The sequence below is a fragment of the Nylanderia fulva genome, unplaced genomic scaffold (assembly GCF_048542155.1).
Source record: "Nylanderia fulva isolate GAGA-0341 unplaced genomic scaffold, ASM4854215v1 Scaffold30, whole genome shotgun sequence".
Lineage (NCBI taxonomy): Eukaryota > Metazoa > Arthropoda > Insecta > Hymenoptera > Formicidae > Nylanderia > Nylanderia fulva.
In genome coordinates, this window is record NW_028190369.1 from 1,474,286 (window position 1) to 1,486,713 (window position 12,428).

Here is a 12,428-nt window from a genome sequence, read left to right on the forward strand (position 1 = left end):
ATTATCTGTGCTCATGTTACATAACGAATCTATTATGTATCCGTAAATCTTAATACTATCTGTCATTTAGATCTTGCAAAATTACTACAAAAAATAGAGTTTACTGCTATTACATAATAACTTTATAATACACGAAGTTTATATTCCTTTGCAATCGACCGTCATAATTTCTGTTGTGAATATCAAATGATTTATGATCTTAAGAATTATTGCATGCAAACATATAATCATATTGTAATAGATGAGACATCTCAGAAAAATATAAATGCTGGATACTTTGTGCGACGATCTCCCAGTATACAATACGCATCTCTGTGCGCATTTCGAGTGCGGATACGTATTAAATATTAAAATTTTTGATCACTTGCATTGGATTTGCATTATCCAACAGCCGTGAAAAATGAATATGACAATATTACCGTTGCACGAGTTGCTACATATACTGGCCTGGTTGGAGGGCACGTGGATAACGCAGGATCCCGCGGTCGGGATGTATCCGACCATCAAGTCGTTCAATTATTACGATGAGATAAATATCACGTCCCTTGGTCAACCGTTATTCAATTACGTTGCGCAGAGTTGGCATCCGGAATCGGGCACGCCGATGCATCGGGAAACTGGCTTCCTGCAGATTTTACCGGGGACCAACAAGATCGTCCTGAGTTTGATTGATAATATAGGTCTGTTCACAGTCGAGCAGGGTGAACTGATGATGAACGATGCTAAAACCTTCGATTTAAAAAGCACCAATATATTGGCGACAGACGCATCGATACCATCTTTTCCAACTTTAACGGAGGTACAATTTTTTTCTAAATATCGCTTAATAATCATGTTCAATGTTTAATGTGTTTTTTATTTTTAACAGACGCGTCGAGTATTTAAATTCGATGGTGACACTTTGGAACTAATCTTTTACATGGCAACGTCAAAAACGCCAGAATTGACGGAACATTTGCGTGCGAAGTATAAGAAAGTCGCTTGTCCATATGCCAAGAAGACCCAGGAATAGGAGGATAAAATACTATACAAGTTAACGTTTTTCATTTTTTGTTACAATTCTCGGAGTAGGATATGAATATAAAGTTTTTAAAAGATGCGAAATGTAAACGCATTCTTCGATGTAGCTAATAAATGTACAATAAAATATTTAGATCTAATTTATCAGTACAATGCATTAATGCATTAATGTGTATTAATATTAGTTTATATACATTAATGTATTAATGTATTAATATTAGTTTATATACAAAATTATATATACGTTTTGTCTTCCATGTTACGAAGATAAATCAAGTAGATAAAAGGTCGGAGGTCGGCGCACACAATACGTAGAAAATTCGCGGCTGGCACGCGACGTGACCGCACAGAGAACTGCGCCACAGATTATATTCTTAAGCGTATCCTTTTTCATTCGATCGATGAAATTTAGTTATATTTTATTACATTAACGATCAATATGACTTTTATTGATTGTGATACATTTACGTTACGTCCAAATATCAAATTTTTTTAAATTGATTTTTACTTTTTAATCATACGATTGTATGTAGAATGTAGCGAAATGGAATTTAATATAAAAAATCGAAGTATAGGAATATTTTTACAATATGCTACATTTTAAATGATGTGATAACGAAATTTATCAGCATATCTAGTTTAATTCAATTTAAGATCATAATATATCAAAAGAGAAATGAAGGAATTAATTTTGATTTTTGTTTAAAAGTTCTATGTTAAAAATTAGCAAATTAAAATGAAGTGAAAAATGTTTATTTTAGCTGCGAGGCTGGAAATTTTTCTCTTGGTAAAAAGAATATATAAAATAATATTATTAAATCATTTTCTTGTTTCTCTTTATATTATAATTTTGAATTTAATTATTATATATTAATTTGTAATTATTTTATTTAATACTGTATTTTCCAATTTTTTAAATGGAAAGAATGCGTGATTCATGTTAATCTGAGATGATAATCGTTTGAATGCGTCGAGAATGTATATTTACGTGTTTCGTAATATTAAGAAACTTGAATTAAATAACCGCTACTGCTTAGTCGCATGAATTCACTCGGCACAAGGGGGTAGGGAATGTAACACCTGCGTGTTTACCCGCTGAAATAGCCCCGACCTGCCGCGGTTGAACCGATGTCGATCGTGACAGTTGCTCGCTGCGTCGGCATGACGAAGGATCGTTCTCTGGCACGAGGACACGGATATCGAAATTAATCTTCAAATATCTCGCATTACCAAACCGCAAGTGCTTGTTACATTGTCATCATCGTCGTCATATGCCGCCATTAATTCAATAAGATGATTCGAGCAACTTGGTGACATTTAATATACGTATGTTCTTTTGCTCAATTTATTTTGCATGCGATTTTTAGATTGTTTTTTTTTCTTTAAATCATTTTTGAGTTCAGCAAACATCTGTCGCGTATTTAAATTGTCATGCAGGATTGTTAATTTTGTAACATTTCGAGAAAATGTTATATTTCCTTTCTTCCTTTATTATATTTCCTCTATTTTTGGGCATTTATATATAAAGGACTTATATCTTTATTTTAAATATGTACTTATCTAACAAATTTTTTTTAAACTATAATATTAAATTGAAAAGGGATTGATGTATACATAAATATAAAATAAGTCAGATGTAGATATTAGGGGTAACAAATTTGTTTTAAAATTCTATTTTAAATATTTTATATTTCTTTCACAATCTTTTTTAATTTAATTATTAACAGTTTGCATGTTTTGTATCTCTTGAATTTATCTTCTCTCGAAAGAATTAACATATTAAAAAAAATAATAAATTGAAAAGGCTGTGACATAAATATACAAAACACGTTATAAAAATCAGGCACAAATATATGTAATATATAGATGCAGTAAAATTATTTTTAAATTTTTCACTTTGGATAAATTATACTTATTTTGGATAAATAATACTGACTGACAATGAGTACTATTTGTTTAATTACGAATATAAAGATGTTTGCTCTTGTTCTTTCCTTCTCCAGCCCTCTTTGATACTAAGGATGGTCCAAAGAAAGAACCAAAACGTTAAAAATAATGATGAAGGACTTTAAAAATAATTGTATTGTACTTAATATCTGTACCCGGTTCTTATCAGCTTTTTTAATATTTTTTATATTTTGTATTTTAATAATTTGATTTTATTCAAGGTATTTAAGAACTATGGAAAGTGGAGAAAAGAATAGAAACGCGTTTATTTGTGCGACTGCATCATTCGGATTCATTCATTTTTTTAATGGATGCTTGCTAAATTATTCGAATACATAAGACTGTAATGATCTTGTGTTTCGAATCACGACGCGTTTGGTCCACGCGCAATTTGAACTTGCGTCATTGAATCGATCGATATCACCTCTCGATGCGCTCAATCGACTTTGGACTTTTTGACTTTTGAATGGCGCGTAGCATGGCACCGCTTTACGATGGCAATAACTATTATAAGAGGATGTTTGAACTTCAGGAGAAATTGCGAAAGAGGCAAGTACACCAAGCTTTAACGAAATAATACACTGAATATGTCGCAAGAAAATAATGATGAATATTGTAAATTTTTCAGCGAAGAGGAAAGAATACGATTGGAAGAAAGATTCAACGTGCTTGTGCGAGAATCTCATAATAGGTGAGCGAGTATCTTGATTAATCCGAAATTAAAAAATTTTCTGAACTTGATTTTTTGATGTTGAGAGATTTAAGTAATGCAATATAAAATCAGCTGTGTAAAGTCTGTACAATACGTCACGTGACATAAGACCTATTATGATTCGTTTCATAAAAATTAATAGTAATATATTATACATATTTTTATTTTCTTTTCCAATTTAAACTTCTTTAAATTAATTTTGTTTTCGAAGAATAAAAATTATATTATTTCTCTATTATTTTCTAAATTTTATTTAATTATATATTGTGTGTAAGTAATACATTAATAAACATGATCAACTTTAGATAATGACTAAGTTTATGAACTAAGTTCTTATCTAAAATCTTTAGCAAATTTTTCGAATTTAAAATGCGGAAGAAGAACGAATAATTTCGTCTCATCTAGTGCAGTAACGATGTAAAGAAATTACCCAAAATACTCGATATCGATTCAATGGCAACCCGGTTTTACGCGGGATGTTACGATCAATAACGCTGCGAGCATAATCTCATTCTCGTCATCGTCGTCCAACATATCTCCATTCGCGAAATCCGTTTCCTCGTTGTTTACGTGTCCCGATTCGTGTCTGGCCGAGACATCCGAGCACTTCATCGATCGTGAAGACAGGATAAGAACGCGCACATATTTCATGCCATAGTCTGTTTTAAAGCGATGCTTTAGCTAGGTATATTTGTCACGAAGACGCGACCTTCCGCTTTCAAGGTGTCACGAAATGCTCTTCGATTGTACGCAGATCGCATTAGATTCTTGATTGATTGATATAAATAACCGAAAAGTATCGACTAAAGAAAATAATACATAATTTTTATTTCTAATTCTAATTTTATATATAGTACTGTAAAATTTACAAATATCTATGTTATAAGCGTACAAATAAGAGAAAAAAATGTTTCTTTAGTAAGAGTAATTGTGGAGCTTAAACTTATCATTTGACGTAACTCGATTTTTTTATTTCAGACACAATTCTTGCATAAATCAATTGCGCATGAGATATATACAATATTTAGAAGAACAACGTATGAGAGATGAGAGAAATCATAAGCTTCTCGCAGTATTAGACAAGGTCATGAACAAGCTTGCATTAATAAGCGCGAAAAAAGACAGACTCAATGTTCTCAGAGTAAGTGTCTATTATTTTAATTTCCGATTTATAATTATTTAAAATAATTTATAATATTGAAATATTTTTCTTATATAAAAAATATTAAATTTATTGCATTGAAAATAAGTTGTTGAAAAGTACTAGCAATTATATTGAAAAAATTTACCTACCTTGTTAGCTTTTTCTAAATTGATTCACTAAAAAGAAATTAATTTCTTCATTCATTTAAGAGTTATTTAGAGATTTTAATAAAATAAACTTTGGAAAATTTCTTGCAAAGAAAAATTTTATTCTATTTTTTATATCTATAAGAGTTCAAAATAATCATTCTTCTATAGGTATAAAATAAAAGTATATAGAAAAAAGAAATACTTAAGTTTTTAATTTTTTTCAATATTTGTGTTTTGGTTACATAATAAAAAATGTCAAATATTTTAATATCTTAAATTTTCTATATATTATATTGCACATATGTATGCACTTTTCTCTTATAATCACAAGAAGATAGCTGTTAGTATCAAATAAGTATCAACCTATGTCTTCTAACGAGCAAAATTCTTGGCTCCTTTCCAGAAACAATATGAAGCTCATCTGCTTCGCGTTTACGCCAATCGACAACAACCTGGTAGCGTTACTGGAGACAGCGGAATCGTCAGTCAAAATGAGGATAAATACACGAGGAAAATCGTCACGGTAACGCAGCCTGATGTAGCGGAAACGAGAGACGTTTTGTCACCGCGAGCACATCTGTCCGCTCGATCAAATCAACCAAAGTCTACCTCCACGTCCAAATTGCACGATCAAATCGCTGTAAACGGCGCTTCATTAAATCATTCTCCGATCTTGCCAACTACGTCATTAGCTGCACCTCTCGGTGTCGATCATCAGACGTACGTTCTACGGGAACCGCATGTCTCACCGATCGGTCAATCGAGCGAACAGTTCGCTCAAGTGTCAGCAATTTCCTCGCCAAATGCCCGTCAATATCCGCGAACGATTTTCGGTCATGACGGGACTCTTCAAGATGTTCAGGATGGTAAATTTCGTATATCGCACACGAAAACACCGGTTTTGCAGACGACGTTCTCGGACCAGATTCAACCCGATGCTGTTCCCGTTAATCGATTCTTCAAAGAGCACGTAGAATCGGTGCAAGCATCTTCTGGTCTCTCGCCGCGAGCGCAATTTCCCGCTGGGGATGCAGTGCGATACGAAGAGCCTGTTCCACGACGATTCGATCCTTTGACCGTGTTACAATATCACGATCCTAATATATTACTATCTCGTCCGCAATCGCGAATAAGGGAATACAATCCGTCCGATTTTGCGGAACCTTCTTTGATGACAGCGAAATCGAGTACATATCGAGTGGATCCCAATATAAGTGTCGTTAATCAAGTCGGTCCGTTACCAGGATATATGGATTATACTCCTCACAAGTCCGAGGACGAAGGATCTATACGTTCCCTCACCAGCGACGACGTAGACGATCTGATAAGGCGCAACGAGCATCTATTCTTGAAAAGCGCGGACGGTGCCAAGATTCAACGATCGCCGATCGATGTTTCAGGATTGTATAACCTGGACGAGAACGGCAGGACAAGGACGACAGCGATACTGGAGAACGAATTGGACCGATACATTAATAAAATTCGGAAAATCCATCGGGAGCATGGAGTGACGAGCTTGGAGGAGCTGGATCATGAGCAGAATACTAGTGGTGATGTGCTGAACGTCAGTTTGTCGGAGGATGCTGTGGAGCTTCCGGTCGAGAATCGGGTGAGAATGGAGCGAATGTCCGAGGAGATGGACAGGATCCTGGCGTTGGCCAGCGATCTCGCGTCCAGGACGCCTGGACTGAAGGAGGTGACGCGAGATACAGCCGGGCAAAGCGACAACTTACCCGCAGAAGTTGCTGGGAACGAAATTAAACATCGTGAAGCGACGACGGACGATACATTGCAGCTCGAAGGAAAATGCGAGGCCGAAGGTCGCGGGATCTCGGCGAGAAACGAAATTAGAGAGGACGTTGCGACACACTCAACGGAATTAGAACAAACGCGTAGAAACGCGGAGATTGCGAAAGAGAGCTGGAATAATGCGGACGATTCAGCCGAATCTCGAGAGCGAAAACTGTCTGTTGTGAAGAAAGATGACACGCATGAAAAAACAACTACATCCTTGGCTAATGAATCACAGATCAATGATGAGAAAAATGCATCGAAGAAAAAACAATTCGATCTTGTTACCGGTAAAGAATCGAATATCGAAGGCCTGTTCGACGTCGCCGAGGAATTGGCCCCGTGGAATCTCGCGAGCGTGCAAAAGGAAGTTCTAGAATTACATTTGGACGATTCTGACGGAGATCGAGCGGTGAAGAAGGATGCTGAAGAGACGGAGAACAGAACTGTCGATGAAATTGCGAACGAATCACCGTTCACCGAGCAAAGCGGCGCAGATGATAAAGTGGAGAACGTGCATCTTCCTCAAGACACGCTTCCTCAAGCGGAGATGGAGTCGAAGAAGATGGATGTAAACGAGTCCCATGAAACACATCCTCCTATCAAGGATGCTGAAAACATGAGCTATCAAATGTCGAATCAACATGAAGCCGGCGAACCCGCGATCGCATTCCAGGCAAATGAAGAACTTGGCGAATCAAGGGAAAATAATGAAAATCAGGATCACGACAAGACGACTTCGAACCAGGAACCTCAGAGCGATGATCGATCTCAGAATATGATGAAAGATAATGAATACAGTCCTGAGCAAGTATATGTCGAGGATCCAAGTCAAGAGCGACAATACGAACAAGATCCAAATCAACAATATTATGAGCAAAGTATGGCATATGAAGGAGGTAACATTAGTAACGAAGAATATGCGAGCTATGCCACGCAAGGATTCGCTCAAGAAGGACAAGAATATGTCGAATACGTGGATAATCAATACGAGCAATATCCTGAAGATCCTAATAATCCGCAATATCAGCACGATCCTAACGCGCAGTACGAGCAGGATCCGAATCAAGCGTACGATTACAATTACGATCCTAATCAAGGATACGGAGATGATCCCAACCAGCAATACGATCCCAATCAAGGGTACGGAGACAGTTCTGGTAATCAGGCGTACGAGTACACCGAACAAGTTCCGTACGGTCCTAATCAGGTGTATGATAATATGTACGAGCAAGAGTACAAGGAAGAGCAGAACAATCCTGACGATAACGTCGTCGAAAATCGCGGAGAACCGGAAACGGAAGAAACCTCGCAGAGACAGGGGGATCCGGAGTCGGAACACAAATCGGGCAGAGATGAAGATGAATCGCAGCAAGCGGAAGCTGTCAACGGGACGAAGAAGAAGAAGGACGTGATTAAATCCTTGCTGGATTCTGACACAGATACGACAATCGAGAGAAACGTCTCGAATACGGAAAGTGATTTTGATTTTAATTAAATATACAGTACGCGCAACAGAAATATATAAAATTTGTATAAAGAGATAAAGGTAAAGGTGCAGTAATCGCAAGATCCTGTTAATAAAATTAAATGCGTCAAAGAAGAAAGTGACTGAATCTATGTCGAGGATCAAGATCAATTTCACCAGAAGTGTCCGAAACAGTGATTTTAATTAAAATGTGTGTGCAATATCTCTCGAAGAGACTAAGTTAAGTATAGATGAAGAAAAGTACAGTAATTCTTTCAATGTGGCAACTCTAGTTCAAAAAGATATGCTTTCAATTTTTGCTGAATTTCAATATTTATTTCGCTTGTAATAATGAACAGCGAATTCAATTTTAATTAGAGCTTTAATTAAAGTTTATGAATTGTAGTAAACGAAAATAATTAATCTCATCGGAATTCTGCTTGAAATATTATCATAAATCTATATTTATATATGTAGGTGCAGAATAAAATGACAAAACAAGATGCAAATAAAATTATTATATATTATTTTATAGATGCTTTATTATGCATATACAATATTTTCGATTAATGTACAGCTAAATTTGAATATAATTAATTATCTGCACATATGAGAGAACTATGCGCCTATAGAATTGTGAAAAGATTCGTTCTTATTAAAAATAACATGGATTTAATTGTAAGAATCTATAGATTTACATTGTAAGAATCGATTATTATTTAAAAATACTTATTAAGTTTGAAAGAAATTATATTAGAATATAGTTTTTATATAGAAAGAAAAGATTATAATTAATTCAAGATTTTAAAAGATTAAAAAATACTTTTAATATATTAGTTATCTTTTTTAATATATTAGTTATCTGTAAAATTAGAGTAAAAATGCTAAGTAATATTGGAGTAAAATAAACACTATTAAGAGACTTCTTTAAATAATCATTTAAAGTCAGATTTTTTTTATTCTGTGCTCATTAAAAAATATATATATATACACATATATAATTATAGTTTGAACAATAGATGTAATAAATTAGTAGATGTTACATTTTATGAGTTTACTTATATCTATAATATAATAATAATTAATATATAGCTATTATACTTTTTATATACATATGTACATTATTGTAATAGAAACAGATGTAATCAATCAAATTTGTTCTCTTTTAAAAAATAATATTTTGATAAATGTATAATTTTCCAAGACAGATACATAATATTTTAAAGAATTAAAAAATACTTTAATTTATACCTTGAAAATACTTTAATTAAAAGATGCTTGTAAAATTGAGCTGAAGAGTGCAAATTTGAGATTGAGAAATTGATTGAATTAATGAGATGAATTAAGTGTTTTTCAGTTTTTTTGCACGTATAAAAGACGTGTATGTGCTGTATAATTAGCACAGCACGACGGCGGCGGTCAGTCGCGCGGTATGGATTTTCATGGGATCGACGGGAACGAGTCTGCGCCACTCGTGCGATTTTCGCAGCTGCGTCGCGTCTCCTCGACCAATCACGCTTACAGTCCCACGCGCACCACACCACGGACGCAGTGCCGTAAGAGCCGCCGGTGAAGAGGTCCTTCATCCAGCTACTTCCACCGTAGATATCTCGAGAAAGGTACATAAATTACGCTCTCCTCTATATTTATTAATTATTCCTTTTCTTTTCCTCTCTTCTCGCTTCTCTACAAATTACGAAATTGCGTAGAATCATAACCCTTTCACGATAAATAAAGTGAAGAAAGTGATACGAGACAGCAATGGATGAGAATTCGTGGAAAAAAATAGAATTATTAATTCCTATGTCAGTTTTATTGCGTATCGAATTTTCTCTGCACAGATAGGAAAAAAGTATAAAAAAAATCAATTGAGTTCCATTCATATCAACCGGAAGGTAGTTCAATAAAAGATATCGATATGCCCGCTCTCGCATATATACGTCACTTTGATATATCGAAAGCAGCGTGCTCGCATATATACGGCATACGTCAAGAGTTTGCGAGCGCACGATGACGCACACGAGTGTGTTTACGCGCAGCTGACAGCTCGCGGCGACTCATTTGACAGTTCGGTTCTCCAGACGTGCGTCGAGCGGAAATCTCGCGTGTTCCGAAGATCATCATATTTATATCTCGCGTCATATTTATCGCGTCTCAATTGTATCGTAGATCGTCGAATTCGAATTAATCGAGTGGCGTGAACGTTCTCTCGCTCGCTGCGCCACCTCTCGCGCAGCTGTTTCCTCCATCCAAAGTATTCTGGAGCCGCGCGCGCGACGCATCTCCTCCTCCTGTGTCAGAGCAGAATAAGCGAAACGTAAGTGTGACTGTCGTTCGTGAACGACGCGATAACTCGCGGATTTCCGCGGCGCGAGGAGTGACAGCGGGATCGATAACGAGCACGAGTTGATTATTGGTACATCGTCATCTCGACACGCGTATACGGAGATTCATTAGCGTATCGATCAAAGAATCCGGTTGGGCACGACCCACGTGTGTGTGTATGTGTGTTCTCGTTCTCTCGCGAAACTCGTTAATGGCGTATATTATGACGGAGAATTCATTCATGTGAGCGAGAAGAGTGCGTGCATACTTATCGTTACGGACCTGTTTAAATCTATATTTGTTTATCGCTGTATACCGGTAGGTTTTAAACAGTAGTAATGTAAATATTTATTCGAACGAGACTCAATTTTCTCTTGATGACATTTTAAAGAGACTGAAATGTTTATCTCTTTTTTTCTTTCTCATGATACTTCACGGCGATCAGCTGAGCGCGTGTTAATCTTAAATTGGGAAAGCATTTTTTGATATTGATACATGTATTTATATTAAAGAATTGCACATTTAAATGTAATATAACAGAGTGATGTATAAATATATATTATCAAAAATAATAAGTATGTATTTCAGGTAAAGATTTAATTTATTCGATCAAACGAGATTAATAAAAGACTTTTATTGACAGATATTGTTCTCGCTGATTAAAATATTTTAATAAATTATAGAAACAATCTGTAATAAAAACTTTTTTATTAGTTTGTATAGGCAAATAAAAAATGTTTGCTCATTGTCTTTAGATATATATGTATACTTTCAAGTCACAGGTTAACACATTCAGTATGATTGGCTGGCACGTATTGTAATGTAAATTGATTCAAGTGTAAATTATGGTCGATTTTGTTAAATATGTACAATGAAATTCAAACATTAACTATATATGTCATAGAGCATATTCGTGAATTTACTGTGTGTTGATTTTTAAAACGGCACATACAAAAATTTCACACATTCGCTATTTTGAAAAATTTTCGAAAATGTATTTACACCATCAATTACACAGTAACAGACACTTATAAACTTACAATTCTATTGTATTAAAAATCAAATTAATCGGAGTAGAATGACGATGTTAATAATACGTAAATTGAATTGTATATAAATATCTTGTTAACGTTACTTAAAAATATCTTGTTTACTTTACACTTGTTAGCATCAGATCAATTGATTATTTGTTTACGCATCTTTTTCAATAATTTCTTTTTAATAATCAGATGATAAATAATGCATATATGTTTTATTTGAAGAAATAATAATTATATAATTATAATCACAAATAATAATTACAATTCTTTTATGTCGGAAATTATAAATAAATCCGTGCGCAGTGCGATTTTCTTTTTTCATAATTTTTCAGTATTTCTTTATCACGATGCAATCTTATTGATAAGAAGAATGAGTATATGTTAATTCAAATATATATATGTGTGTGTGTGTGTATATAAAAAGAACACCATGTTTGATGAAAAACAGTTTGATAAAAAATCGTTTCTATATTTTAATTGTTACTCTAAAGATGATTTAATTAATAGCATTTTTAATATTTGTTTTTATAATTTATAATTATAGTATATATTAATAAAAATCAATTAAAAAAAAGTAACAATCACGAATATGGAAATAATATAGAAACTATAAAATAATATAATATTAATAATATAAATAAATATAATATTTTTACTAGATTTTTATATTTCTTAGAATCACTTATTTTTTATATAATTACAAAAAAAAATAAATTTTATTATCGGGTGCTTATCAAATAATTTGTGGCTGATAATGCAGCCACGCCGTCGTTGCGGGTGATTAAAGAAATGTGACGAATTAAGATGACGAATTTGCATTTGCAGAATTATG

At 34.2% G+C, this 12,428-nt stretch overlaps 2 protein-coding genes across 2 annotated transcripts; both read left to right on the forward strand.

Moving 5' to 3' along the window:
- The first annotated feature begins 26 nt into the window (after positions 1–26).
- Positions 27–1,160, forward strand: LOC114930515 (peroxynitrite isomerase THAP4-like). Its single transcript, XM_029302288.2, has 2 exons — positions 27–799; positions 869–1,160. Exons 1-2 carry the CDS (start codon positions 401–403, stop codon positions 1,010–1,012), a joined length of 543 nt encoding a protein of 180 aa, XP_029158121.1. The 5' UTR covers positions 27–400; the 3' UTR covers positions 1,013–1,160.
- Positions 1,161–1,278: 118 nt separating this feature from the next.
- Positions 1,279–9,016, forward strand: LOC114930511 (uncharacterized). Its single transcript, XM_029302273.2, has 5 exons — positions 1,279–2,346; positions 3,189–3,516; positions 3,596–3,658; positions 4,658–4,820; positions 5,376–9,016. Exons 2-5 carry the CDS (start codon positions 3,434–3,436, stop codon positions 8,259–8,261), a joined length of 3,195 nt encoding a protein of 1,064 aa, XP_029158106.2. The 5' UTR covers positions 1,279–2,346; positions 3,189–3,433; the 3' UTR covers positions 8,262–9,016.
- Positions 9,017–12,428: the final 3,412 nt, after the last annotated feature.

What these genes read in the sequence shown, in the direction of transcription:
- LOC114930515 (XM_029302288.2), top strand. Translation starts at nt 401, where the DNA reads ATGAATATGACAATATTACCGTTGCACGAGTTGCTACATATACTGGCC. An exon ending in CTTTTCCAACTTTAACGGAG is followed by an intron (nt 800 to 868) that starts GTACAATTTTTT and finishes TATTTTTAACAG; the next exon opens with ACGCGTCGAGTATTTAAATT.
- LOC114930511 (XM_029302273.2), top strand. Translation starts at nt 3,434, where the DNA reads ATGGCGCGTAGCATGGCACCGCTTTACGATGGCAATAACTATTATAAG. An exon ending in CAGGAGAAATTGCGAAAGAG is followed by an intron (nt 3,517 to 3,595) that starts GCAAGTACACCA and finishes TAAATTTTTCAG; the next exon opens with CGAAGAGGAAAGAATACGAT. An exon ending in ACAGACTCAATGTTCTCAGA is followed by an intron (nt 4,821 to 5,375) that starts GTAAGTGTCTAT and finishes GCTCCTTTCCAG; the next exon opens with AAACAATATGAAGCTCATCT.